At 43.4% G+C, this 24,439-nt stretch overlaps 2 protein-coding genes across 2 annotated transcripts; both read right to left on the reverse strand.

The window, feature by feature from the left end:
* Positions 1–356: 356 nt before the first annotated feature.
* LOC119778958 (cadherin-related family member 5) lies at positions 357–14,693 on the reverse strand. Its single transcript, XM_038278417.1, has 15 exons — positions 14,515–14,693; positions 10,780–10,858; positions 10,492–10,700; positions 10,366–10,422; positions 10,195–10,287; positions 10,013–10,099; positions 9,811–9,927; positions 9,577–9,741; positions 8,410–8,500; positions 8,229–8,335; positions 7,951–8,151; positions 7,750–7,872; positions 6,298–6,376; positions 2,746–2,936; positions 357–910 (listed from the first exon to the last, which is right to left on the reverse strand). Exons 1-15 carry the CDS (start codon positions 14,665–14,667, stop codon positions 515–517), a joined length of 2,148 nt encoding a protein of 715 aa, XP_038134345.1. The 5' UTR covers positions 14,668–14,693; the 3' UTR covers positions 357–514.
* Positions 14,694–20,243: 5,550 nt separating this feature from the next.
* On the reverse strand, positions 20,244–22,311 carry drd4-rs (dopamine receptor D4 related sequence; the record flags this gene model as incomplete). Its single annotated transcript, XM_038278416.1, has 2 exons — positions 20,244–21,046; positions 21,629–22,311. Coding segments are annotated over 2 exons (886 nt in total), but the record flags the coding sequence as incomplete, so codon positions are not given.
* Positions 22,312–24,439: the final 2,128 nt, after the last annotated feature.

The following is a 24,439-nucleotide window of genomic DNA, read 5'->3' on the forward strand; positions in this document are numbered from 1 at the left end:
AAAACTTTGAATCAATTCTACTTGATGATCTGCTGAACTGTAAAGTGTCTTGAGATGACATGCATTGTTAATTGGCGCTATAGACCGGTCTAACTAGGGAGTACCAATATGGCGGCCGGTGGCTTCACTCCACCCAGTACTACCAACGGGCAATCAGCAATCCATTGAATGAATAGAGATCAGTGGCACAACCAAGCTTATCTGGTTTCTCCCTCAGGCTGGTAACATCAGTTTGAAGGTCACAACGGGAGTTCAACAGGACCCCCTGGTGGTTGATCTACTCACTACTGGAGGTCAAAGTGTAAAAAATATTCCTGTTCTTGGTTCGCAAAAGGAGTTTTTCTTTTTAGCTGAACTCAAAAATATTTTTATTAGTAAATCATCTTTGAAAGGCATTTTTAAATTGAAATTACTAAAATAGAGTAATAATGACTTTAAATCTGTTAACCAATAATATGATGGATCCTTCAGTAGCTGCTGTTTAGTCTTAATCTGGGATTGGCTGGAATAATCTTTAGGTTTCCCGTGATAGGTCAGTCTGAATTTCCTCATCGCTGTCTGGTGTTCCACTGTGGATCTCCGTGGATTGACCTGTCGACGGCAGACCCACTGTGACATCAGGTGACCTCTCCCAGCTGTAAATTCCACCTTCAGGTTTCTCAATGACAACAAACAGATCCTTCTGGAAGCGGCAGCGCCTGGCTGGGTCACCGAGAGAGACGTCTGAGGATGATGTGGGTAGGTGAGGTCTGGACCTGCTGTCTGCTGCTGAGGAGGAGGAGGAGGGAGCTGGAGGAGGAAGAGACTGCCTCCGAGTGTACAGGCCCTGTCTGCCGTGGAAGCTGCCGGACTGCGAGGGAACCTGATGACCGAGAGATTCATCCATGAACACAGGAGACCCAGATCTCACCTAAAGAAGAACCAGAGAATCAGTCTGAAGGAACCAAATACAGATGATCATCAGTTTTAACCTTCTATGGTACCATGTTGTCCACTGTTCTGGCTCAAGCACAAACACAGAGCCCAAACCCAGCCTGTGACCAGTCTAAAAAAGTAAAAAAAACAATCCAATTGTCAAGAACAAGGGCGGTCATCCTCCTGCAGCAGTGTGTCGCAGTGAGATTGTCGCAAATGTTTTTGATTTATGTCCCATTTTGAAGCGTGGTCTGTGCTATGTTATTCCATGCCAAGAGGGCCAATCAGGAACTAGCTGTGGGTCTAGATTAGTGTTGCGCCGATGCCATTTTTTGGCCCCGATACCGATACCCGATACCTGGCTGTGCAGTATGGGCCGATACCGATACCATAATAATGTAAAATAATTGCCATCATGGCTTTGTCAAGCTGCTGCCTACCTTTGTGAAGCAGGACAAAATCTAATACAAAGTGAATCCAGTAGAACTTTTTATTGCCTACCTGGAATGGGTGACAATAGTTGAATAAACTTATGGCTCTCAAAATGGTATCGGTGCCCTATTTGTTGGTACTCGCCGATACCGATACCACCATTTTAGGGCAGTATCAGGGCCCCCTCCGATACTGGTATCGGTATCGGTGCAACACTAGTCTAGATACGGCCGAGGCGGTGAGGAAGTGGGGGCAAGTTTTTGCGACATGAGGGCGAAAAAGAGCGGAGATCCAGGTGGACAAAGGGTCCCAGCGTTCTCGCACACCTCACTTTTCTAGCTGGTCCAACTTCATGAGTCGTTTTCCGCTATGGTGGTCATACAAACAAAACAAGCTGGTCAGGAAATTCTCATCTCTGCATTAAACCCATCCTCTTAGGGAGCAGTGTGCTGCCATTGTTCGGCGCCCGCTGTGCAGTATGGGGTTATGGGTCTTCCTCAGGGACCCAAGATGGAGGTTGTGGGGATCGAACCGATACTTGCAACCTTCTCATAGCACAATCACAATGCTCTAACCCAGGGGTGTCAAACTGGTTTCAGAAAGGGCCGTGTGGCTGCAGGTTTTCTTTCCAACCAAGCAATAGCACACTAGACTCCATCCATCTCATCAAGTCATCATGTTAAGATTGGACTCACTTGATGAGATGGATGGAGTCTAGTGTGCTATTGCTTGGTTGGAAAGAAAACCTGCAGCCACACGGCCCTTTCTGAAACCAGTTTGACACCCCTGCTCTAACCACTAGACCAACTCTACCCCCTAACTCTTGTAACTCTAAGAACTGCTGTCTGAGGTCCCTACAGATTTACTTTCACTAGTGGAGCATTGCGGCTCTCCTCAAAGTTAAATCGTTCTCACAACTTACGTTGTGAGAACAACTCACGTACTTCAGATTTGATTCACCTTTTCAACCCCTTCTAATGCCAACAGGAGGAGGTTGAGAGGGCAATCTGGCAAACTGCCCTCTGGAAGCCGTTGTAGATGTTCTACAGATCCAGTAAGTTCAATTCCAGATCTGTTGCACTGGCATGTATTTTCCTCTAAATTTGTAAAGATAAAGGAGGATGAGTAAAGCACATGTGCCGCTGCGTAAAGAACTTTAGAGAAGATGAAGGTTCCCACATAATGAAAGGTTATGTGTTAAACATAAAGCCGATGTACAGTTAAAGCTTAGTCTGTCAGCAGGGGGCAGATATTTTTATCTGCTCTCTGAAAATGCAGCTGATCCTTCCCAGTTTTTCATCCCAAACTCAGCTGCTCTTTGCTCCCAGGTTAACAAAGCCATAGTCAAAGCATGCCAAAATAAACGATTCTTATCTGAGTAATGACAGCAGTAAAAACCTTTGGATGCTTTCCAACCGCGAGGCTGGGGAGGATGTTAGCTTCCTGCGGCCGTCTCCTCCTGACAAATCGAAGCAGGAGAAAAAGAAAGGCTGACAGAAACGTCAGCAAGATCAGTGCTGCGATTCCACCTGCCAGCCTGCTGTCCATGTCTCCAAACAACTGCTGCTCCTTGAACGCACCATGAGGAACTGAAACAAAGAAACAAAGATCATGTCAGTCAATGCATGACGACGAACCGAATGAAGATGGATTTTAAAGGAAAATCCAGTCACATTCAGAATACAGACTTCTGAAAGTACTTTAGATATGAAATTATTACATAATGTTCAATAAATGATCAGTGTTTTTAATTAGGGTAATTTTCATTTGAATGTACTTTACCGGAGGCATCCATGTTTGTCAAAAAATACTACTGCCACCTAGGGGTGTAAATAATAATCGTTTTGTATCGATGCATGGATCCAACAGGCGATGATCCAATGCATCGATACGTCGGCAAGAGTATTGATTCATGTTTTTTTTTCCTCTGGTCTATTTCTATCCATTTGCTCCTGGGCGTAATTCTCCCTCCCGTGCTGCGGTGGCGCTAAACCTTTTTTGCCCTCCTATCGTGCTTCCTGGTTTTACTCTTATAGCAGTGCCTTGCAGTGAGCTTGACACAGTAATTTTCGATTTATGCTCAATATTGAAGCGTGGTCTGCGCTACACACTGTGGGTCTAGATACAGCCGAGGTGGAGAGGAAGTGGGGGCGAGTTTAGTCTGACAACTGAGGGACATGAGGGCCAAAAAGAGCGGAGATCCAGGTGGGAAAAGGGTCCCAGCGTTCTCGCGCACCTCGCTCTTTTAGCAGGTCAAACTTCACGAGTCGTTTTCTGCAATTTTGGTGATAGAAACAAAACAAGCTGGCCTCCTGTCTGCGGCACTGTTTGCGGTCAGCTACAGTTTGGGAGAGGTGCAGCGGAGCATCTGTGGAGGGGGCGGGGACATCTGGAGCCGAGGTATTGCATTGCACTCATGGCACTGATTTTGTGCAGTATTTTTCATTGTTGTTTTAATAGGAATAGGTTGAGTGCAACTTTGAAAAAATGCATGACGATATTACAGCTTTCATTGATTTATTTCAAATTTGAAACATTGTCTAGCCTGTGAGGTGAAAAAAAAGAAAGAACCAATTAATCGAATCGAAACGTATCGTGGTGTATTTTTGAGTATCAAAAATAATCGACAGGAAATCGATACTGAATCGAATCGCCATGATGGATGTGATTTACACCCCTACTGCCACCTACTGGTTTGCAGAGATGGGAAGTAACGAAGTACAAATACTTCGTTACTGTACTCAAGTAGATTTCTCTGATATTTTTAGTTTACTTTACTACTTATTTTTATGGCGACTTTTTAATTCTACTCCTTACATTTTTACACAAATATCTGTACTTTCTACTCCTTACATTTTTAAAAATTGGCTCGTTACTTTAGTTTTGAATCATTTCAATGGAGTTACCGTTATTATTTTTCACGTCATCAATACCAAATTCAATCTAATTGGATGGGAATCTACGTTGCATTTGACGCACCACTACAAGATGAATCGACAGATTCGGCGGTATTCATTCGCGGCAAATCATTGCAGCTTGGTGGCGATGGCGTTAGCATAGTAGTATGGATGATGAGATTATTGAAAATGAACACAACGGAGATCTAGTCCTATTGGCAGACATCCATTTAAAATGTAGGCAACGGCATGAAAAAAGTGGTTTCTACTTTTACTTTTATACTTTAAGTAAATTTACAAGCATGTACTTTGTTACTTTTACTTGAGTAAAGAAGTTGAATCAGTACTTTCACTTTTACCAGAGTATTTTTTAACACAAGTATCTGTACTTTTACTCAAGTACGGAAAGTGAGTACTTTTGCCATCTCTGCTGGTTTGTGACATAACTGTGCTGTATCAGCTGTTGATCAAGTCCCACTGCTGTATCTGGTGTTTGTCACAACGTGCTTTTATCCATGATGCCGACGACAAGTGCACCACGTGAAGCAGAGTAACAGATTAATGTTGTGTTTTTTTCTCTGTCCAGAATGTCGATGGCAAATCCTCCCTTTTGAAGTTGGCAATCCAACGACGAACCCGTCAGTGGAGGATCAGGAATCGAAAACTCTTTCTTTTTTTTTTTCACTTTTCCCCGATGTATTCCAACATCCAGCTGCCATGCACGTGGGCATTGTCAGTTTCACTATAGCTCTGGTGAATTTCAATGGTGAAGTCCTCTGGAAATCTTCAATAATTGTTGTTGATTGCAGATGTGTCTAGTAGTTCCCATTGATTTAGCTTGTAAAGCGGGGAGAATGGTGCTAGGCTTACCGCACCGTGACGTCACTGCCAGAAGATATCAGGAGTGAGTTGTTACTATATTTGGGCAAAAATGGCCGCTCCCAGACAAGTAATATTTTTTTTATTTTTTTTACTGATTAACACCAAATACATTAAATCACCGGGGAACGTATTAGTTTTAGGCATTGATAATGATCTATTTATTAGTCCTTGCTGACAAGACTTTTCCTTTAACACAGGAACAGTGTTAGCCTTACAGACGTCATTACGCAATAGAAAAACACTAACTTGATGCTTTGGCCAAAGAGTCGTTACTGATTTGCACTATTCAGAAGCAGCCATTGTGACTAAAGGTGAATCCCTAACCGGCCCCTGAACACTAAACCTGAGCACATTTGCATGTTCCTGTAGAGGGTCCTCCACATTAAGGGCTGTCCCAAACCATGTAGTGGGTAGAGCCAGTGGACCTTCAGCCCTTAACTAGCGAGTTTGCATCAATGCAGGCTCGCTGGAATTTGGCAGCGGATGTAACAGCAAACTACTGGCGGAGGAAAACACATGATTTCAAATTTCAGTTTCGCTGGTTTGCTGCCTTTTCATCGCACTGATAGAAAATCGCAAGTTAGGAAAAAGAAAAATATGTTATTAATCCCTAAATGGAAGGTCCTGTTTAAAATGGTTTTATTTGACTAAATAGATTTATTTTTTAGAAAATGGAAAATGTTTAATGTTATGTTAACCGGCACCAGAAAGCAAGCACATGGAATTTCACTGTGTTGTCATACGAACAACTGCTTCCCTTTCCGTTGGAGAGAAGAGACTCTCCCATTCTCGTTTATACCCCCTACATACAATGCAGGGGCCTTCTAGAGCTGAATGTGAATTAAATGCAGTAACACTTGATAGTTAAGGGTAAATGTTTAGGGGTGGTTTGGGATTTGGCCTTACGGACGTTGGTTTCTCCCTGGTTTCTCCACGGATCTGCTCCTTGCCACTCCATCATTATGTCCAGTTCTGTCCAATATTTCAGTGCCTGAATTTACCTAATCTTTCCTCCTTTACCCTATCAAAGAACACATTTTTTCTCTCTAAAATGTTCTGACCTTATTACACCAAGGCACTAACAGAACGAGCTAAAGTCAATGAATGCACCACCGTATCTGTGTGTGCTTGTGGACACGTACACTTTGGGACACCCACGCTTCGTCCTCACCTGCCTGTCCTCGCTGCAGGACTTCAATGTCCACTGAGGCTGAAGCTTCCTCTCCTGATTCTTCATCCCTGGCAATAACCTGCAGAGACAACAATCTAAGAATTGTCCTGACATTGATTCAACATGTTTGATCTCTGATTAGCAGAAATTGTAAGCCCTCGGCAGGGCAAGGCAAAGAGAGTTTCTCTCTTATTTTATACACCGCCACTCATTCAAAAGGTTTTTTGAAGGGCATCAAACAAAATAGAATAATACAATATTGCAGAAACAAATATTAGAAACAGTTCATTAGTCGGCTTCTTTGTTTATTGGAACCAATAGTTTGTAAACATCCCAGGTTTTCAGGCAGTTTGTTCCAGATCTGAGAATCATAGCATCAAGTTCTGGTTCTGGGAAACTAAATGGGTCTCTGAAAAGCTGAGAGGTCTACGTGTGCTTTATGGACCCAAACAGAATTTTGAAGTTTTAGAAAGGTAGGGAGCTGATCTCTTCTCACATTAGGTCCACAATTTTGGATTGCTTGCCTTAGAAGGAGAAGGTTCTGATCTATTTGTCCATTAATAGGAAGGAGAAATTGAGCCATAAGTATAGAGGATGAGAAAAATGCAGTGATAAAGAGATATAAAGTAGAATATCATCAGCATATAGGGATCAAAAACATATGAAACAAGACTGACCTAAGAACTGAGGAACTCTATGTTTCATTTTAATTTGTCTAGATGTAATATAACCAAATAACACAAAGTAATCCCTGTTTATCAAACTAGATCTGGACCTGTTCAGTTCAGAACCAAAACATTTCAGGAGCTTCGGAGATGGAGACTGCTTTTCACACAAATCAACTTCTAGTTCCTTGGTTGTGAGCTGTTTCTGGCAAAGATCCATAATTAATCTTAGATGCTGTCAACAATAGAGCTGTGAGGGCCGTCCGATGCCATTTGTGGCTTTAATTTGTGTTGAATTAATAATATCAGATTATATAATTGCTTTGTTCTGACTGACTCCAGATTATAGACATGGAGACTTTCGCTGGAAATGTTCCAAAGCTTTGTTTTTTTTCTCCACAGGGGTTCATTATCCCTGCAGACAGAACTTTGCACCTTAATGCCATTAAAATTGTGATTAAAATTATCTGTAAGGTCACGAAGAAGCTGCGGATGGCCTGGGTGATGGAGAGGAGACCTTGCAGAGTTCTGAGAGTGAATCCAACCTACAACCAACACGTTTGCCATTTTGTTCTGTCTTGTCTTTAGAGATAAAAGCTTGCTGAGTTTACTGAAGGGTGGAGCTGAAGTGGATTCACACTGTGAAGCTTTTAGTCTTTATTTTTGGCTCCTGCTGGTTCTGCTGTCTGACACTCAGCTTCCACCTGATCTCCAGGAAACAGCCTGCCAACACATCTGAGGCGTCCAAACATCACAACTCTGTATTAGTCTGTTTAAACCAACTCACCTGCAGGAGGTGTCTGTCAAAGTGTCGCAGCTGGTCCGTTCTGGCGATTAGAACCCCCTCCTGGGTGACTTGGTACAGTTGAGACGGGGGATGAAGGTAGAAGCGGATGTTTGGATTCCGTCCCTGCTTTTTGAGAGTAGTGTTAAGTCAACAGGTGGGACTCTGTATGGTTGGGGCGGGGCAGGGAGTTTATGTTCTTACGTCAGGGAAGTCCCAGTCCATAACCTGGACCTGTAACACCTGGTTCCCATAAGTCGAGACGATTGAGGCAGGGCTTGAGCTCTGAATGATGAACCCTTTGAAGGTGGTTGTGTTAAAGAGAGGCGGGAAGGAGTTCGGACTGAGGACTCTGACAAAAGCCGTGGCCACGCTGTACTTTAACTCATCCTCTACCTGGGACACCTGGACAGAAGCAAGAGCACACTCATCAGAAAAACGTTGAGGACAATGGAACAGGACGAAGGAAGCCATGTTGCTACCATGATGGTGAGGGTGAAGTTCACTGCTGGTCGCCGGTCATCTACAGCTCTGGTTAACCTGATCTCACCTGTCCTGTTGTCTATAATAAACCTGCCGTGATCGTCACCTGGGGGTCGAATGCACATCTGGTCACACCTACTCACTGTTATGTTGAATTGATCTTCTTAGACCACTGCTGACCTGACAGGATTGTATATAGGAGAGGAGCGTTGATCCCCAAATCTCCATCCCTCGCTCTGATTGGACCAGGAGAAAACTCCAGAACCGTATCCTGAAAGGGAAAACAAACACACCTGGAGGCTGAGGTTCAGTTAACAGCTTAACAACAATAAGGATGTTGGTATGGACCCTTTATCCAAGTTCTCCTCTTCAGACTCAGAGTGAGCTCAAAGATGAGCTAATGTCTATCAATCTATCCATGTCCGTCCAGCCGTCTATCAGTCCATGTCTTATTTTTTTCTGTGATTTTGTTTACATAGAAGCACAATAAATTAAAAACTTTCCTTTTGGATTATCGTTAGAGTGGCTAAGGTTATCCTGAGTTATCTTCATAGTTATGCTGCTATAAGTTTAGACTGCTGGAGGACATAGGGACCCCTTTTCATCATTCTGTTTCATTCTATCTCTTCAGCCATTCTGCAGTATTTGTTTGTTCAACCTTTAACTTGATGCTCTTTCTGCTCATTGTCACCATAGTAGCTTCATATGGTCTGTTCCTGTTGTGACTCCATCCTGAGAGAAATATGTGCTGGGGTGCTGCCATCAAGGCTTAGATTAAAGTTGAAAGAGTTGTTTTTCAGTGTTCAGTTCTGTTTTTCTCTTATTCATAGCTATGGGCTCAGCATTTACTGTGACTAACTGGAGCTCTCTCGTTCTTCCTTTGACATGAAAACTGTCTAAGATCTTGTCTGTTTAATTCTTTCCGCCACCTTTGGAGCTAGTTTGCCCTTAGCTTTTCCAACATAGAAAGTATTCATAGATTAATGCTTCTATATTCCCTTTGTATGTCTGTTTCTGTCTCCTTGAACCCCAATCAGCCCCAGCAGAAGGGGCTGAGACTGGTTCTGCTGGAGGTTTCTTCCTGTTCAAAGTGAGTTTTCCTCTCCACTGTCACTGCATGCATGCTCTGTGAGGGACTGCCGTACAGTCAACAGCACAATGCAAGGGAATATCTGCAGTCTGAATTCCGCAAAGTCAATAACTGGATGCAATCAGCTGGTTTCCTTTGAACTAATCTGACTGAATGATCTGATTGGATTGTCTGTAAAGTGACCTGAGATGAAAGCTCTTAGAGTCTTTATTTTCCCAGAGGTCAGTGTTGTGGCTGCTCTGGTTGCTCCTGTTTACCTGGTTCTTCCACGTAATGTTAGCGGTGTAGGTTGGGTTCATGCAAACTGGAACCCCTGGAGACACAGGTGTGCAGGGCAGGAAGTGAGGATAGTGGTCATCCACATCCTCGACGTTGACGGTGAGTACTGTGGAGACTTTGAACTTCTCCACAGTGTTGGACTCCTGTGGACAGAATGACCGATGGGGTAATACCTCCAGCTTTGGACCTGTTTTGACCGGCTTACATCTCACCTTTACCTGGGCCCACAAAAGGATCTGCAGGCGTGTTCTACTCTCATAGTCTAGAGGTTTGTTCAGCACCACTTTCCCACTGTTAGGCAGGTCGATCCTGAAAAACCGTGCATCTTCCTGCAGGTACCAGAAATCTGGTGAAACAGCTTTTTTGTTTTGCAAATGGATCTTGAAATGGGCCAAAAGATGGCAGAGAACCTACTGAGGACTGGTCAATGATGTAGGTGATCATGTCTCCATCAGAGTCCTCAGCCTTCACGGTGAAAACCACAGAGTTCACTGCTGCAACCTGCAGAAAAAAATAAAATAAAAGGTATTCTCAGTACAGAACCATCAGCTGGACAAAGCAGATTCCTCTAGAATCTGCTCCATGTGATGATTCACCTCGCTGACGGTAAACGGTTGGATGGTTGCCTCCAAGAACTTTGGTTTGTTGTCGTTTTCATTCAGAATCTCCACCAGAATTCTGTATTGGCTCTGGAACAAGGTGACGTTGCTTTACTGGACTGACCGGTGACCCTGTTCTCTGCTGAGGACCGTGTTCTGTGGACTTACTTGTTTGATGTTGCCCTCATAACAGGTGAGCTCAGCGATCAGAAACGGCCCCAGAACCTGAGGATCATGCACGTCTGGAGTTAATCAAACAGGTTGGACTGTGTTCTAGCTTTGTCTGAGCTCTACCTCTCGGTCCAGAACTCTGGAAGCAGACGAGTTGAGTCTGATGGTCCGCCCCTCCAGGTAGAACCAGATGGCGTTTGGTCCGGTCAGGCACAGACGGACGGCGCTGGCTCCTGGTTCGGCTCTGATGCTGATGTTGGAGATGAAGTGACCAGCAGGGCTGTTCTCTCTTACCGACGCAAAGATGTTGGAGCCGCCCACACACAGACTGACTGAGGAAAAAACAGAACCAGCACCCCGTGGAGCGTACCAGAAACAACAACTGGCTGATTATTCAGAAAATGTTCTCACCTGTTCCAGCATGGCAGGATACTCTGAGAACCACCTGCCACAACAGCAGACAGAAGGGCCGTGACATCTCCCCCCCCACCTGGGAATGGAAAGATGGAAAGAACATCTGGATCCGAGCACATAAAGCTGCACCTCATTAAACAGGGAAGAACAAGTCAGAACCTCCAGAGAAGGATGGATGTCAGCTTGGAGCTCTGGGGCAAACAGGAATTAACTCTCTTCTGTTTTATCTAGAGTTAAAAAAAAAAGATAATCATATAATCACCACATTGCCCTCCTACGAGAGAGCAATCATCAAACCAGCAGAAGATTCATCGTCCTGTGATTGAGGGGAACGTCTCAGTCCAGTCCAAGGTCAGAGCGGGAGGCTCAGAGAAATGAACAGAAACCTCAGACTGTGGGACTCTACAGAACTGCATCTGGTAACAGGGTAAAGGAAAATCTCTCCTCTTTAGAAACAAGAAAAAATAATAATAATAAAAAAAAAACAAATCTGCTTCTGGATGAAGGACAAGATGTCTGGGCCAATCTCTCCTGGACAGAAGCAATGGCCTAGTCAAAGGCCCAGCCTCACCTGGACCCTGGTTCTGCTCTCCTCTCTTATAGGGCCTAGTTCTGTGCAGGTTGGAGAGATGAAACATGAAACTATCTGACAGGTAACAACTTTACCCTTGGGGGGGTGCAGTTGGAGGTCAAATCTGAGTCATGAATGTTCATGAGAACGTGAGTGAACTGGAAACAAGGCGGCCTTAAGGGTTAGACTAAAGCATAATTTCCTACGTCACCGTCTGATCAGGAGGTTGAGCTCGGTTCTGTTTGACCCCTTCAGGTTTGGTCCAAACCCAGTTAGACCCCTAACAGTTCTGACTGTCCGCTCTCCGGGTTTAGTGTTGACTCCAGAGGAGGCTTATGGCCGTAGGTCAGAACCTTTGCCGCTCGGGTCCAGCTGCTGCAGCTGAACAACGCTGCATGGAAACTCCCCTTAACATTCTGTAGCTTTCACATAAAGCCTTTGTTTGAAGGGATTTTACTCCAATAAATCCTTCCTGCAGAAGCTGCGTCACATTCCAGAAACCAAAAGCCCAAAAGGTCCGTACAGAATCCGATTCTCTGATTCCACTCTGCGATTAGGAAAGAACTTATTTCTGTTCTCCTGCAGGAAACAGAAAAAATCTGATTTCTTCTGATGATGTTTATGATCCAGTTTCAGTTTCAAATGTTTTTACCTTAGAGTAGCTGCTCCAATTGGGTATCATGCATCATTTTCACATTATTGTCATAAATTCCTCTAAATATAAGCTAAATATTAGCTTCAGTAAATGATCATAAATTATCCTAATGCAGTCCACCTTTATTAATGAGAATTTCCAATCTGCATTATTGCCCCCTGATGATTCCCTATAAGGCCACGACTTCCCCAGCTTGTTCATTCACAGAAATGGCTTTGAAGACAAAGAAGAAAAAGTTTGGGGACGGAGGTTCTGCTGACTGAGAGCTGAAGAGCAGAAATAAAGGACCAAGAAAAGCAAAGCAAGGAAATCAATCAAAGAACTGATGATGTGGTTGGACTGGTACAGAAGTAAAAATGAAATGATAATAAAAAAAAATCTTGATCTGAACCCAGTCAATGGAAACTATTGGTTGGGTACATGATGCAACATCTGATGTAAATGATTAATATCAGTTCACCATCAATCAACCAACAAATTTCTGCTAAACCTTTTAATTCACACACAAACCTCTACTATTCACCTCCAGACCACGTCTGCCATCCCTTCATCCACTCTCTATCTCTATCATAGAGCTAAAAATGTTAACGTTGGAACTAATCTGATGAATTCAGACCCAAACATCTTCATGTCTGACTCCTCCAACAGTCAGACATGAAGGTCTGACTGTTGGAGGAGCTTCAAGCAGCAACATGTTGCTGATCTTTCATCCATTGTCTATGGTGGCCGGGAGGTGCAAACCAACAGTACAAAATCTAAGACATTTTTACAAGTTCCAAAATAAATGGACATTTCAGAAAACAAATTTACATAAAAAATAAAAATAAACAAAACACTTTTAAAAATTCGAAATTCAAAATTTTGGAATTTAGTTCAAAAGTAAGTTTGGTTGTGGCCGGTTTGTCGGAAGCATCTTGCTAACCAGTTAGCAACTTAGTGCTAATAGGTTCCAATGGGAAATTCCATTGGGACCAAGTAGCACTAAATTGGTGACTTAGAAACGACACTGTGAAGGAACGCTATGGACAGAGGAAACATGCAAGAGGAGGAGAGTTTAGTGTCGGAGGTCATGGATGAGTCTCCTTTATCATTCATTGTTTTATTTAGAGGAGGAAAGACGTACATGTTTGAGCCCTTGCCTCTCAACGCTGCCAGTTCTGTTAGCTCTACGCCTGCTGAAGACACAGGCGTCCATCCCTGTGAACACTGAGATGGAACTCAATGGGAAAGGAAATGATTCTTATGTCGTGTATATTAGCTGCGACATATGAATCAAGATTCTATGACCGAAAACATTTGATTGACAGATGACTGTTGATATATGATTGGCCGTATTTAGGTGTTCAGGCAGACGTATAACTAACTGGCCCAAAAAACCCCCACAGATTTTAAGACAGGATTTTTTTTTTTATAGAAATGTTCTAAATTTTGGCACAATATCATCTGATAGGATAACATTCATATACATGTATGATTTGACATTTAAATATGACTTCCCTACGACTATAACTGTATTGAATGTTTCTTTGTCTCCACCTCGAACCCAATGACTCCTCATTCTGTTGATCCAAACTAGTCTGCTAGCAGAACCAGATCACTGGGGGAGATGCTGCAGTCCTGCCAGCGGCCTTCAGGGGAGCTAAACCTGGAAGATACAGGTTTGGCTAAAAGTGACACAGTGCTGCTTTAAACTGTTTACTGTGCATCTTTTCAGTGTTGTGTAAATTTTGCTGCCGGCACCCCTATGATCCACTAAATGGCCCCCAGACAGGGTGGTACCACCCCTGTTAGGAACCACTTTACCTGTTCCTGTTCTTTTTAACCCAGCCACAGGTTTTCTCCTGGGTTTAGTGGTGAGGAATGACCTCACTGTGGGGGAAGTATGGCTAAACATCTGAGGACATATGTTCCATTTTTTGGCTAAAGAACCTTTATTCTGAAGGTTATGGCATTTTAAATATTTCATGATGAAACATGGTCTTATAGGGATCAGCCCACAGCATCACCCTTCCTCCACCATACCTTGGTTTCACAGTAGATCCACTTGGTGATTCTGTCACCAAAAGCCTCTAATACGTCAAAATCTTCCAGCTGTTTACATTAATGAGAGTTGGGCAGGGAAGACCTTTTACAGCCTTTTACAGGGAACCGGATGTAGATGGTGTTGTCATGGTGATGTCAAAAACCTCACCCTTATTTATCCTCTCACCAGGTATAATCAAAGTTACATTTTATTCCAACAAAACACAGACCAAGTTTTAGCCAATCAGAGAGGAGATCCTGGACTAGGGAAAGTCTTCATTAAACTTACAGATGATGCATTGATAAGAAAACTGCTTCAGATACATTTAATCTAAACATCAACTATTAATTTTAACGTTGAATGAATGAGGCGTTAAAAGGCTTGTCTTTATCAGGTTAAAATAACCAGTTAACAAAATATTAAACACGTTAATAATTACTGCAATATTCCATCCTGCTGAAGAACACAGAGGACACTGCTCACCTCTCCCTCTGTCTCCTGCTGGGCTACAGGTGGCAGGTGTCTCTGAGCCTCGCTGGCTTCATCCACAGGTTTGTGTCTCCGTGTTTCCAATGCAGAAGAAACCACCCGCGTCCACAGAGTGAGTGAGGCAGCTTTAGAGAGCTTAGGTAGCATTAATGAGCCAGATAAGTAGGCCAGCAGGAGCCTTGGCTCCACCTGCTGCTGCAACTAGCAGCTGATTACCAGCTCAGCGCCGACTCCTTCATGCTGTCATTAAACACGTCCTGGAAGTGAAGTATTAGGGGAGGATTGTGGAGACTGGTGCTGCGGTCCTCCAGGATGGGGGGTTTGTGGACACTCTACATTTGTTGAATCTAGGAAAACATTCCTGCTCCATAGGGAGTATTGGCTCTAACTCTGAGCATATCACCATGGTAACAGACTCTTTTTGTTGTTTGTTTTTATCTCGTTCTGAAACTGCTTCTGAATTTTCCTCCACTACAGAAGAATGAAAAAGAAAACATTTGAAGTTGTAGGGAAGCTGCTGTTCCAACCGTTTTTACGAATTCCCCCGAGTGGTGCCCGACTTTACATGAGAGAATAAAGTGAATATGATTGGTTGTTTATCAAGGGGCGGGGTTGTTGTGGTCGAAGGTTTGCAAAAATTTTGGTTGTGGCCGGTTTGTTGGAAGCATCTTGCCAACCAGTTAGCAACTTAGTGCTAGCAAGTTCCCAATGGGAAATTCCATTGGGACCAAGTAGCACTAAATTGGTGACTTAGAAACGACACTGTCAAGGAACGCTATGGACAGAGGAAACATGCAAGAGGAGGAGAGTTTAGTGTCGGAGGTCATGGATGAGTCTCCTCCGTCATCAATTTCTTATTTAGAGGAGGAAAACGGGACGAAGATGTTGTGGAAGAGGACGCCAGGGCGGCAGAAGCTTGGTTTGGTGTAGAAGGCTTCCAGCCGTACATGTTTGAGCCCTTGCCTCTCAACGCTGCCAGTTCTGTTAGCTCTACGCCTGCTGAAGACACAGACGTCCATCCCCATGAACACTGGGACGGAACTCAATGGGAAAGGAAATTATTCCTTATTTCTTATTTCAACCTTTGCTGCGACATATGAATCAAGATGCTATGACCCAAAAAATTAGATTGACAGATGACCACTGATATATGATTGGCCGAATTTAGGTGTTCAGACTGACGTATAAGATAGATTAAGATAGATTTTTTATTTTTTTTTTATTTTGTGACAATATCGTCTGATAAAGAGTACATTTATATACATGTTTAAGCCAGAATGATTTGACATTTTAATATAACTTCGTGACGACTTTAAAACAGCAGGTCCACAATCAGCTGGAACACGATTCCATCTGAATGTTTGATTTCAAAATGCATCATCATGACATCTACGTAACTCAGAGGAGCCAATTTGCTCAGGTGTTCTAAATGGCACTGATCTGTGGCTCTTCTCAAAAAGTGCCGCAGCTTCATGTCTGTATACCTTTTTACAAACTGCTGCATTGAAAGAAGCACATCTGACTTCTTTCAGAACCAAACTCTGACCCTGTGACTGAGTAGTGGGTTTGTCTGGTTCTGATCACGTAGCTTCAGACAGGTTTAGAGCAGCATGATTTTCTGCATGCTGCGGAGTCCTGTAGGACATTTTAGATCCTTGTCTATCTTTGGAACCAAAGCACTGGTGCTAAAAACATCTGGACCTACATAGCTGGTTGGATTTCATGGAAAAAGCATTGACGTGGTTTGAAAAAACGCAGGAAAAACAACCTCCCAAATAATAACTAGAGAACTTCAGACTGAGCCTCAGTCTGAGACGGTTCTGTTTGGAGCAGCTTGCTTAAACCTTTACAGGGCAAGTTACCGTTTTTGATCACTTGCATACCCCTTAGAAATGCATTCCCCACTGCTACATGGCTGTACATCTTATTTTGGCATTTGACCAATTAGATTAACCTTTGAATTCTATATTACCTAATGTAAATTAAGTCGAAAAAATACGTTAACTCAAGAAAGAAAAGGTAAAAAGTAAAGTTAAAACGTTAATTAGCGTATTTAACAATTATATTTAGATTTATAAAATAAAAAATATAAGTGCCTCTAAGGCAGAGGTCACGGATTAGTGGATCGGGGACCAGATCCGGAGCCACCTGCTGGCTAATCCGGGCCCTACCTGATTTAAAACATTTATAAATTACCGCCTGTTGTCCGACGACAGTGTCTAAATATCACTTGCGCTGCTTCTCCTGTTAATATGGTAAAGCCCTCTGGAGCGTCCGGCACCATGGCTGCACATGATCCAAATGATCCAATGAGCTGCTGTCAGTCTGGGTTGCTGCTGCTGCTACTTTAAGCCGGACGATGGAAAAGAAGGAGAAGATGATGAGAAAAAGAGAGCAGAGAAAGTGTGGACTGCTGGAAGAACTGTGGTGAATTGGTGAAAGAAAAGTGAAATGGTGCTAAAAGATGACCCTGAACATTTAGAGGATGTTTGGCTCAACCTGCTGCTGTGAAGCAGGGTTCTCCACCATGAACAGAATCAAAAATAAATATGGATCCAGGCTCAAAATGAGCTCCTTGATACACTATATTGCCAAAAGTATTTGCTCACCTGCCTTGACTCACATATGAGCTTAAGTGACATCCCGTTCCTAATCCATAGGGTTCAATATGACGTCGGTCCACCCTTTGCAGCTAGAACAGCTTCAACTCTTCTGGGAAGGCTGTCCACAAGGTTTAGGAGTGTGTTTATGGGAATTTTTGACCATTCTTCCAGAAGCGCATTTGTGAGGTCGCACACTGATGTTGGACGAGAAGGCCTGGCTCTCAGTCTCCGCTCTAATTCATCCCAAAGGTGTTCTATCGGGTTGAGGTCAGGACTCTGTGCAGGCCAGTCAAGTTCATCCACACCAGACTCTGTCATCCATGTCTTTATGGACCTTGCTTTGTGCACTGGTGCACAGTCATGTTGGAAGAGGAAGGGGCCAGCTCCAAACTGTTCCCACAAAGTTGGGAGCATGGAATTGTCCAAAATGTCTTGGTATGCTGAAGCATTCAGAGTTCCTTTCACTGGAACTAAGGGGCCAAGCCCAGCTCCTGAAAAACAACCCCACACCATAATCCCCCCTCCACCAAACTTTACACTTGGCACAATGCAGTCAGACAAGTACCGTTCTCCTGGCAACCGCCAAACCCAGACCCGTCCATCAGATTGCCAGATGGAGAAGCGCGATTCGTCACTCCAGAGAACGCGTCTCCACTGCTCTAGAGTCCAGTGGCGGCGTGCTTTACACCACCGCATCCGACGCTTTGCATTGCACTTGGTGATGTATGGCTTGGATGCAGCTGCTCGACCATGGAAACCCATTCCATGAAGCTCTCTGCGCACTGTTCTTGAGCTAATCTGAAGGCCACATGAAGTTTGGAGGTCTGTAGTGATTGACTCTGCAGAAAGTTGGCGACCTCTTCGCACTATGCGCGTCAGCATCCGCTGACCCCGCTCCGTCAGTTTACGTGGCCTACCACTTCGTGGCTGAGTTGCTGTCGTTCCCAAACACTTCCATTTTCTTATAATACAGCTGACAGTTGACTGTGGAATATTTAGGAGCGAGGAAATTTCACGACTGGATTTGTTGCACAGGTGGCATCCTATCACAGTTCCACGCTGGAATTCACTGAGCTCCTGAGAGCGACCCATTCTTTCACAAATGTTTGTAAAAACAGTCTGCATGCCTAGGTGCTTGAATTTATACACCTGTGGCCATGGAAGTGATTGGAACACCTGATTCCAATAATTTGGATGGGTGAGCAAATACTTTTGGCAATATAGTGTATGTGCTTTAGAATGGCTTAGTCTCCATTCAAACCCAGGTTTAAAGCCTTGCAGGGCAGCATAAAGCCCACTGCCAACATTAAGACAGAAAAAAGAAAGAAAATAACAAATGGTCAGTTCAGGTGTTATAAAATATGTGATCATGAAATTGTCGATATGCAAAACTGAACAATTGTTGTTCTCTACTTCAAAAAACACTTTAGATTTTAAAATGGGAAAAATGTTATATATATTTTTTAATTCTATGTATAACATGGATACATAAAAACCTGATTTTCTTTCAGTGATAAATTCTCTTTTAAGTAACAGATTATAATTAAAAATGTCTCCGGACCTCTACTGTTTGATGATTTTCTTTATTCATATTTTTTGAATGTTACAAAGGTCCTATATTCCAGTAACATTACTGGCTTGAAATCTTGATTACAAAGAACTTCACTAAGTGCCCTATAAAGGGTTAAATTCAGATGTTATTTTCTGCATTTCAGCCGTAGATGCAAACGTTGAGTAAAACCTGTCTTGTAAAGCGGAGTCATCATTGGAGCGGAAACTACCTGCTGGACCCTCTCAGGTGTGAATCCTGTGATGAACCCGTCTCCTCTGTCTCACCTTGGCCTGTAATGTCCAACAGAGCCGACTCCTCCACCCTCCTCCCGTCGGTCGTCTCGTCTACTGATACTTAAAGGTTAATTTGTCCAGATGACATTTCGCTGTATGAGCTCAGTCTTTGTTCAGCGCTCTGACCTTTAGTCCTCCTCTGAGGACGGAGCCTCAGATTCTGCAGACGTCTGTTTCAGTCGCTTTGTTCTGCTGCTTACGGATCGGGACCAAGATCTTCCTCATGATCTGTTATTTCACCGAGGAACACAGTCTGAGAACGTTCTGCAGAAACTTTGAAAGAGAAGAAAAGCAAACATATTTTCAGCCCCCCTTGCTTCTGTAGGTCCAGAAGTTCAGTCGGTTCTTGCTCATTCTTTACTCTGGGCCTTTATTCCTCTATATTTCTGACTTTCTTCCTTCGTTCCTGGTTTAATCTATTCATCCCTGAGTAATCCTGGTCCGTTAATTCGTACGTGGAAGAAAAAACATGCCGTCTGCCCCTATGTTGTCAGGACTGGGACACCACAGGGCTGTGTTTTCAGTCCTTTCATCTTCACACAAAACAAGCATGGTGGTGAAGCTTAGTCTCATATCTTTCTGACACCGTGGGGCTCCAATAGCAAGCTCATCCTGACGTAGGTAAGAGTGGACACCTGGAGGACTTAACATGCTCTTGTCTGCATACAGATGGTGGAGTGGGTGAACAACATTTACATCTCCTTTCACCACCTGGACTGAGACCAAGTATTTTGGTACAAAATACGGCTCCTCGGTTAAGACAATTTAAAGTCATTCCAAAAAAAGTAAAAAACATCAATCCACGGGTCTTTGTTTCCAAGTTTAAAGATGTTTCGCTTTTTCAATTCGAAATGTCAAAAATAGCTTTGAGTTCAAGTCTTTTTTGAGTGGACCAAAGCAACGCATTGTTTTGGCTTAGAAACATGCAAATTGAACCTGACGAATGGGTCCACCCCTTTGGAATGGGGGTTGTTTTTTTTATTTGTTAGCCGGTGATACCCGAAACATTTCTATATCTCTGAAAAGGAACAGGCCAGGTCAACAATTCCCTTTAACTACCCCCCTTTCAGAGACATAGACAGGTTTTGGGTATTACAGGCTAAGAAAGAGACAAAAAAAAAACCCATTCCAAAGGAACGGACCCATTCGTCAGGTTCAGTTTGCATATTTCTAAGCCAAAATAAACGCTTTACTTTGGTCCACTCTATAAAGCCTTGAACTCAACGCTATTTCTGACATTTTAAATTGAAAAAGCTGCCTGAATGGGAAGCGACATGCCTTCAAACTTGGAAACAAAGTCCAGTAGATTATTTTTTTAGCTTTTTTGGAATGACTATGACCTGGATGACTGAGAATCTTCACCAGCACAAGACAGTTGAAAGTATTGGAGTTTTTGCTCATCTTCTCTCTAACCTCATGAGGACCAATGTATATCTCCATGTGAGACTCTGGTATTGGAGCTTGTGCGTTAGTTTTCTCGTTACCAACAGGGCCGCCTCCTGAGACCCAGCGGACAAGGAGCCATAAGCCAGTTTCATCCTTCTCTCCTATTGTTTTATTTGTCTGCATCCAGCTAGATTTCATGATTCACAGATTTGAAAGCTACAAATCTCAGCAGCTTTGTTAAACATTCCAATTTCTGTCTGATCTGTTTTCCTCATTTGTGTCTCAAGAACATTAACCAAAGTGAGAAGAACCAAACACATCTACACTGACATGTAAGCACTTTACCTCTAATCTAATCAGATATCATTAAACATCTGTCAGGTATTTGATGCCTCTGCTCTAAGAAACATACTAATGCGCTAAAATGAGAGACAGTCTGAGTATAGAGGAGTAAGACTTGATGAAGAAGACTTCCGGAGCTTTCCAGGGTCATGTCCGGCAGCAGAGCAGCTTGTGAAAGACGTTCCTGAACTCCGTGTTGAAGACTGTGTAGATGATGGGGTTAACGGCGCTGTTTACATAACCCAGCCATGTGACCACAGAAATGAGGGTGGGACCAATGTCACAGGAGCGGCACAACACCTTGGTGACGTGGACTGTGAAGAAGGGCGTCCAGCAGGCCAGGAAGACACCTGAAAGGCAGACTGGTGTCAGTTTTAGAAGGACAAACAAGCAACAGAAAGGAAGAAAAATGCCTGTAATCACGATTCTTTGTAGACCACCAGTCTGTTTTAGGAGGATTAGGTGTGATTTTTTTTATTCTCCTTGGTGTGAAACTGTTACTGAGGAATTGAAGCAGCTTCCATGGAGAAGCAGTTTCTATTTTTAATGAAGCCACAGCGTGACTGAGCTAGAGGAAAACCTGAAGGACATTTTGTGAAGAGAAGAAACTTCCTGCAGAGAGCGACTGATAAAACCTTAATTTATCTGATTAAACCTCAACTTATCTGATCAAACTTTAACTTGACTGATTTGCTTGAAACCAAGATTATTTTAGATTGATGCAGATGCAAAGAAATCTATTCTGTTGAAAACGTCAAAGGCCTTCCTCTCCGCAAATTAAAAAGAGACTGTTCACGTCAGTGGTGACTTTTCTAGCTAAAGAGAAGTTAATTATAACCAATAAAAGGAAATAGACGAACGGTGATCGGGGTTAGGGTTAATTATGTCTCATCGAGTGTCAGAGGTAGCCCTGTTCTTGTTCTGATACTCACCAACAACGACTGGTAGGACCCTCATGGCCTTGCGTTCCCTCCCACTGACCCTGCTGGTCTTGCTAGTCCTTCGTCCCCTCTTAATGGTGCTCCTTTTCCGGCCGTTCTCTCTACGGCTGCTTCCCTCCCTGGCCCCTGTGTTCTCGCCATTCGAGGCGCTGTCCATCTGAGTGGTCATTGGGTCGCTATCAGCTGCCATTGCTGTCCCGTCCTGGTTTCGCTCTGTAAGGGGGGCTGCACCAGGTGCTGTCGTGGGGAATGTGGACGGAGAGGTGGGGCTTAAAGGTGACACTGTGAATACAACCTTCCCTCCGCTGTCAGTACTTGCATCTTTTGCTCTACGCAGAGCTGAGCCTAGATGCAAAGAGAGACCTCTTCGACCAACCCGGTGAGACCGCAGCCGGCTACGACTGCTCCAACGCCGCAGACCGCGGAACATCCAGTAATAGAGGAAGAGCATGACAGGACAAGGCACGAAGAACGAGCAGATGGATGAGTACACCACAAAGCGATCATCCTCCAGTTTGCACACCGTTGGGTCCCGGTTTGGCACCTGGTTCAGACCAAAGATGACAGGACTCGCCACACCCAGGGACAGCACCCAGGTTGCAGTGATCAGGGCCAGTTGTCGAACACTGAACTGGTTTCGGTTATATCTCAGGGGCACCACCACTGCGATGTACCTGCAATGTAACCAGACACATTGGAGGTTTGTTCTTAGACTTAGGATGATGTGGTTCAAACCCATAAAATACAAAATCATTGCTGCCAAAGATTTTCTTTTTTAAGGGAAAAGTCCAGGTACTTTCAGAATAGAAACTTCTGAAAGTACTTTACGTATAAAATTATTACATAATTTTCAATAAATGATCAGTGTTTTTAATTAAGAGTAATTTCATTTGAATGTGCTTTACTGGAGACATCCATATTTGTCAAAGAACACTACTGCCACCTACCGGTTTGTGACGTCACGGTGCGGTATCGACTTTTGAGCAAGTCTCAATGCTGTATCTGGTGTTTGTCACAATATGCTATTATCCATGATGGTGACGACCAGTGCACTATGTGAGGCAGAGAGTAATGGATTAATGACGTGTTTTTTTAGAGCGGGGATCCAGGTGGAAAAAGGGTCCCAGCGTTCTCGCGTTACTATATTTGGGCAAAAATGGCCGCTCCCGGATTAGGTGATCGTGACGAAAACTCTTGTTTTTATTTTAGTTTTTTTCTGACTTATTCCTTGCTGACCGGACTTTTCCTTTAAAATTCCCTTCTTAATGTAATAAAATGTCCTTCAAGCTTAATGAACAGGTTCATATATTCTCTCTGCCTTTTATGTGTAGAAACATCTTCTCATTTGCAAAATGACAGCCTCTTCTCAGCAGTAAATATAGCCTGTCACCAACAGTACTAAAAATATATATCTGTAGTGTCAGTCGTGTTTGATTCACTGAAGTGTTTCATCAAATTTTCTTTACACCTAGGAAGTTGTTAATTGGGCTCTTTATCCCAGTCATACTGGAGACCAGGATGGAAATTGTTATCCCTACAATAGCTTCATCTCTAAAGAAACAGAATGACTAAGAAAATTGAATTTTTCTGCCTCTGGAACGATAAAGTGAGCCCTGAAGTAATTACTTCAGGGACATTAAGACTGGGACAGTTAAATGAATTTTCAATTCTTGTTTTAGAGAGTGGTGATGAAGTTTTAATCACAGTGAGATAATAATAATAATGTAAATGTGTTTGTTTCCATAGGGACTAGAAGTTTTAACGTTGATTGCTGCTGCCAGTGTGCTGCTAATGGAGGCGATCAGAAGCAGACATATATGTGTAGTGATGTCAGGCTGGAAGCAGCACCAAATACATTCAGTTCTAAACCAGAACCAGAAGACAGAAGCTGCTGTTATATTGGGTTTAGTTCAGGGTCAATACTGAGAGGCAGGTAGTATTTAGGATTTAATTTGGAGCACCAGAGTTAGGAACCTCTGGCGAGAGAGTCAGGTTTGTGGCCAGGCAGGAAGGATAAGTGTGATAAAAAAAAGGTACTAACCCTCTAAGAATTGTGTCACTGAGACAGGTTTTAAGGAACCCCTTGATTCAAAGAGGCAGTTTTATTCAGAAGCTTCAGAAGCATCTCCTACAGGAATCAATTTTCAGTTAACTCCTGAAAAAGAGTTCTGCCCAGCAGAAAGGGCAGAACTCTGTGGTCAACAGAAACTTGGTTCAAGCATTGGAATCAGAAACAAGTGACAGCAACAGGCTTGAATTGATAGTCTGCGCCCACAAACAATATAAAGCACAGGGAGGAGGATTCCGGCTGACAAATTCAGGGGAAAGGCAGGGGTTGGAAATCAAGATGCAAAAACAAGCAAAGTGTCCATGAGATCTGAGGATAGGTTAATATCTAACGTGGGAAAGGCAGAACAAGGTAGTTAAGGAGGTAGAAAGAAGTTTGAGTTCAGAAAGGCAGGAGATCAACGCTGGACATTTATTCACTAAGGGCTTTCAATAATCTGGCAAAGCTTGTCAGCCAAAGGGCAGTATATAAAGCCAGGATCACAGGTGAGACCAATAATGTGTGATTAGGGCGAAGGCACAAAAGATGCAGATGAAAAACATTATTAAACAAGTGGCATTGAGCGGCCCTCGCAGCTTGCACCACCTGGTATGTTGCGATCGCGGGAACCAAGCGACCTCCACCTCCACGCTGCTTCCCAGCCTATGCTCCTGCTCTTCAGCCTATGCCTGCTGCTGCTTCTCTCATCCTCCCCCTCCTTCTCGTTCTGCTGCTGCCACTGTTTCTTATCCTCC

This window comes from Cyprinodon tularosa, unplaced genomic scaffold (assembly GCF_016077235.1).
Source record: "Cyprinodon tularosa strain WSP-4 unplaced genomic scaffold, ASM1607723v1 ctg1405, whole genome shotgun sequence".
NCBI classification, from domain to species: Eukaryota; Metazoa; Chordata; class Actinopteri; order Cyprinodontiformes; family Cyprinodontidae; genus Cyprinodon; species Cyprinodon tularosa.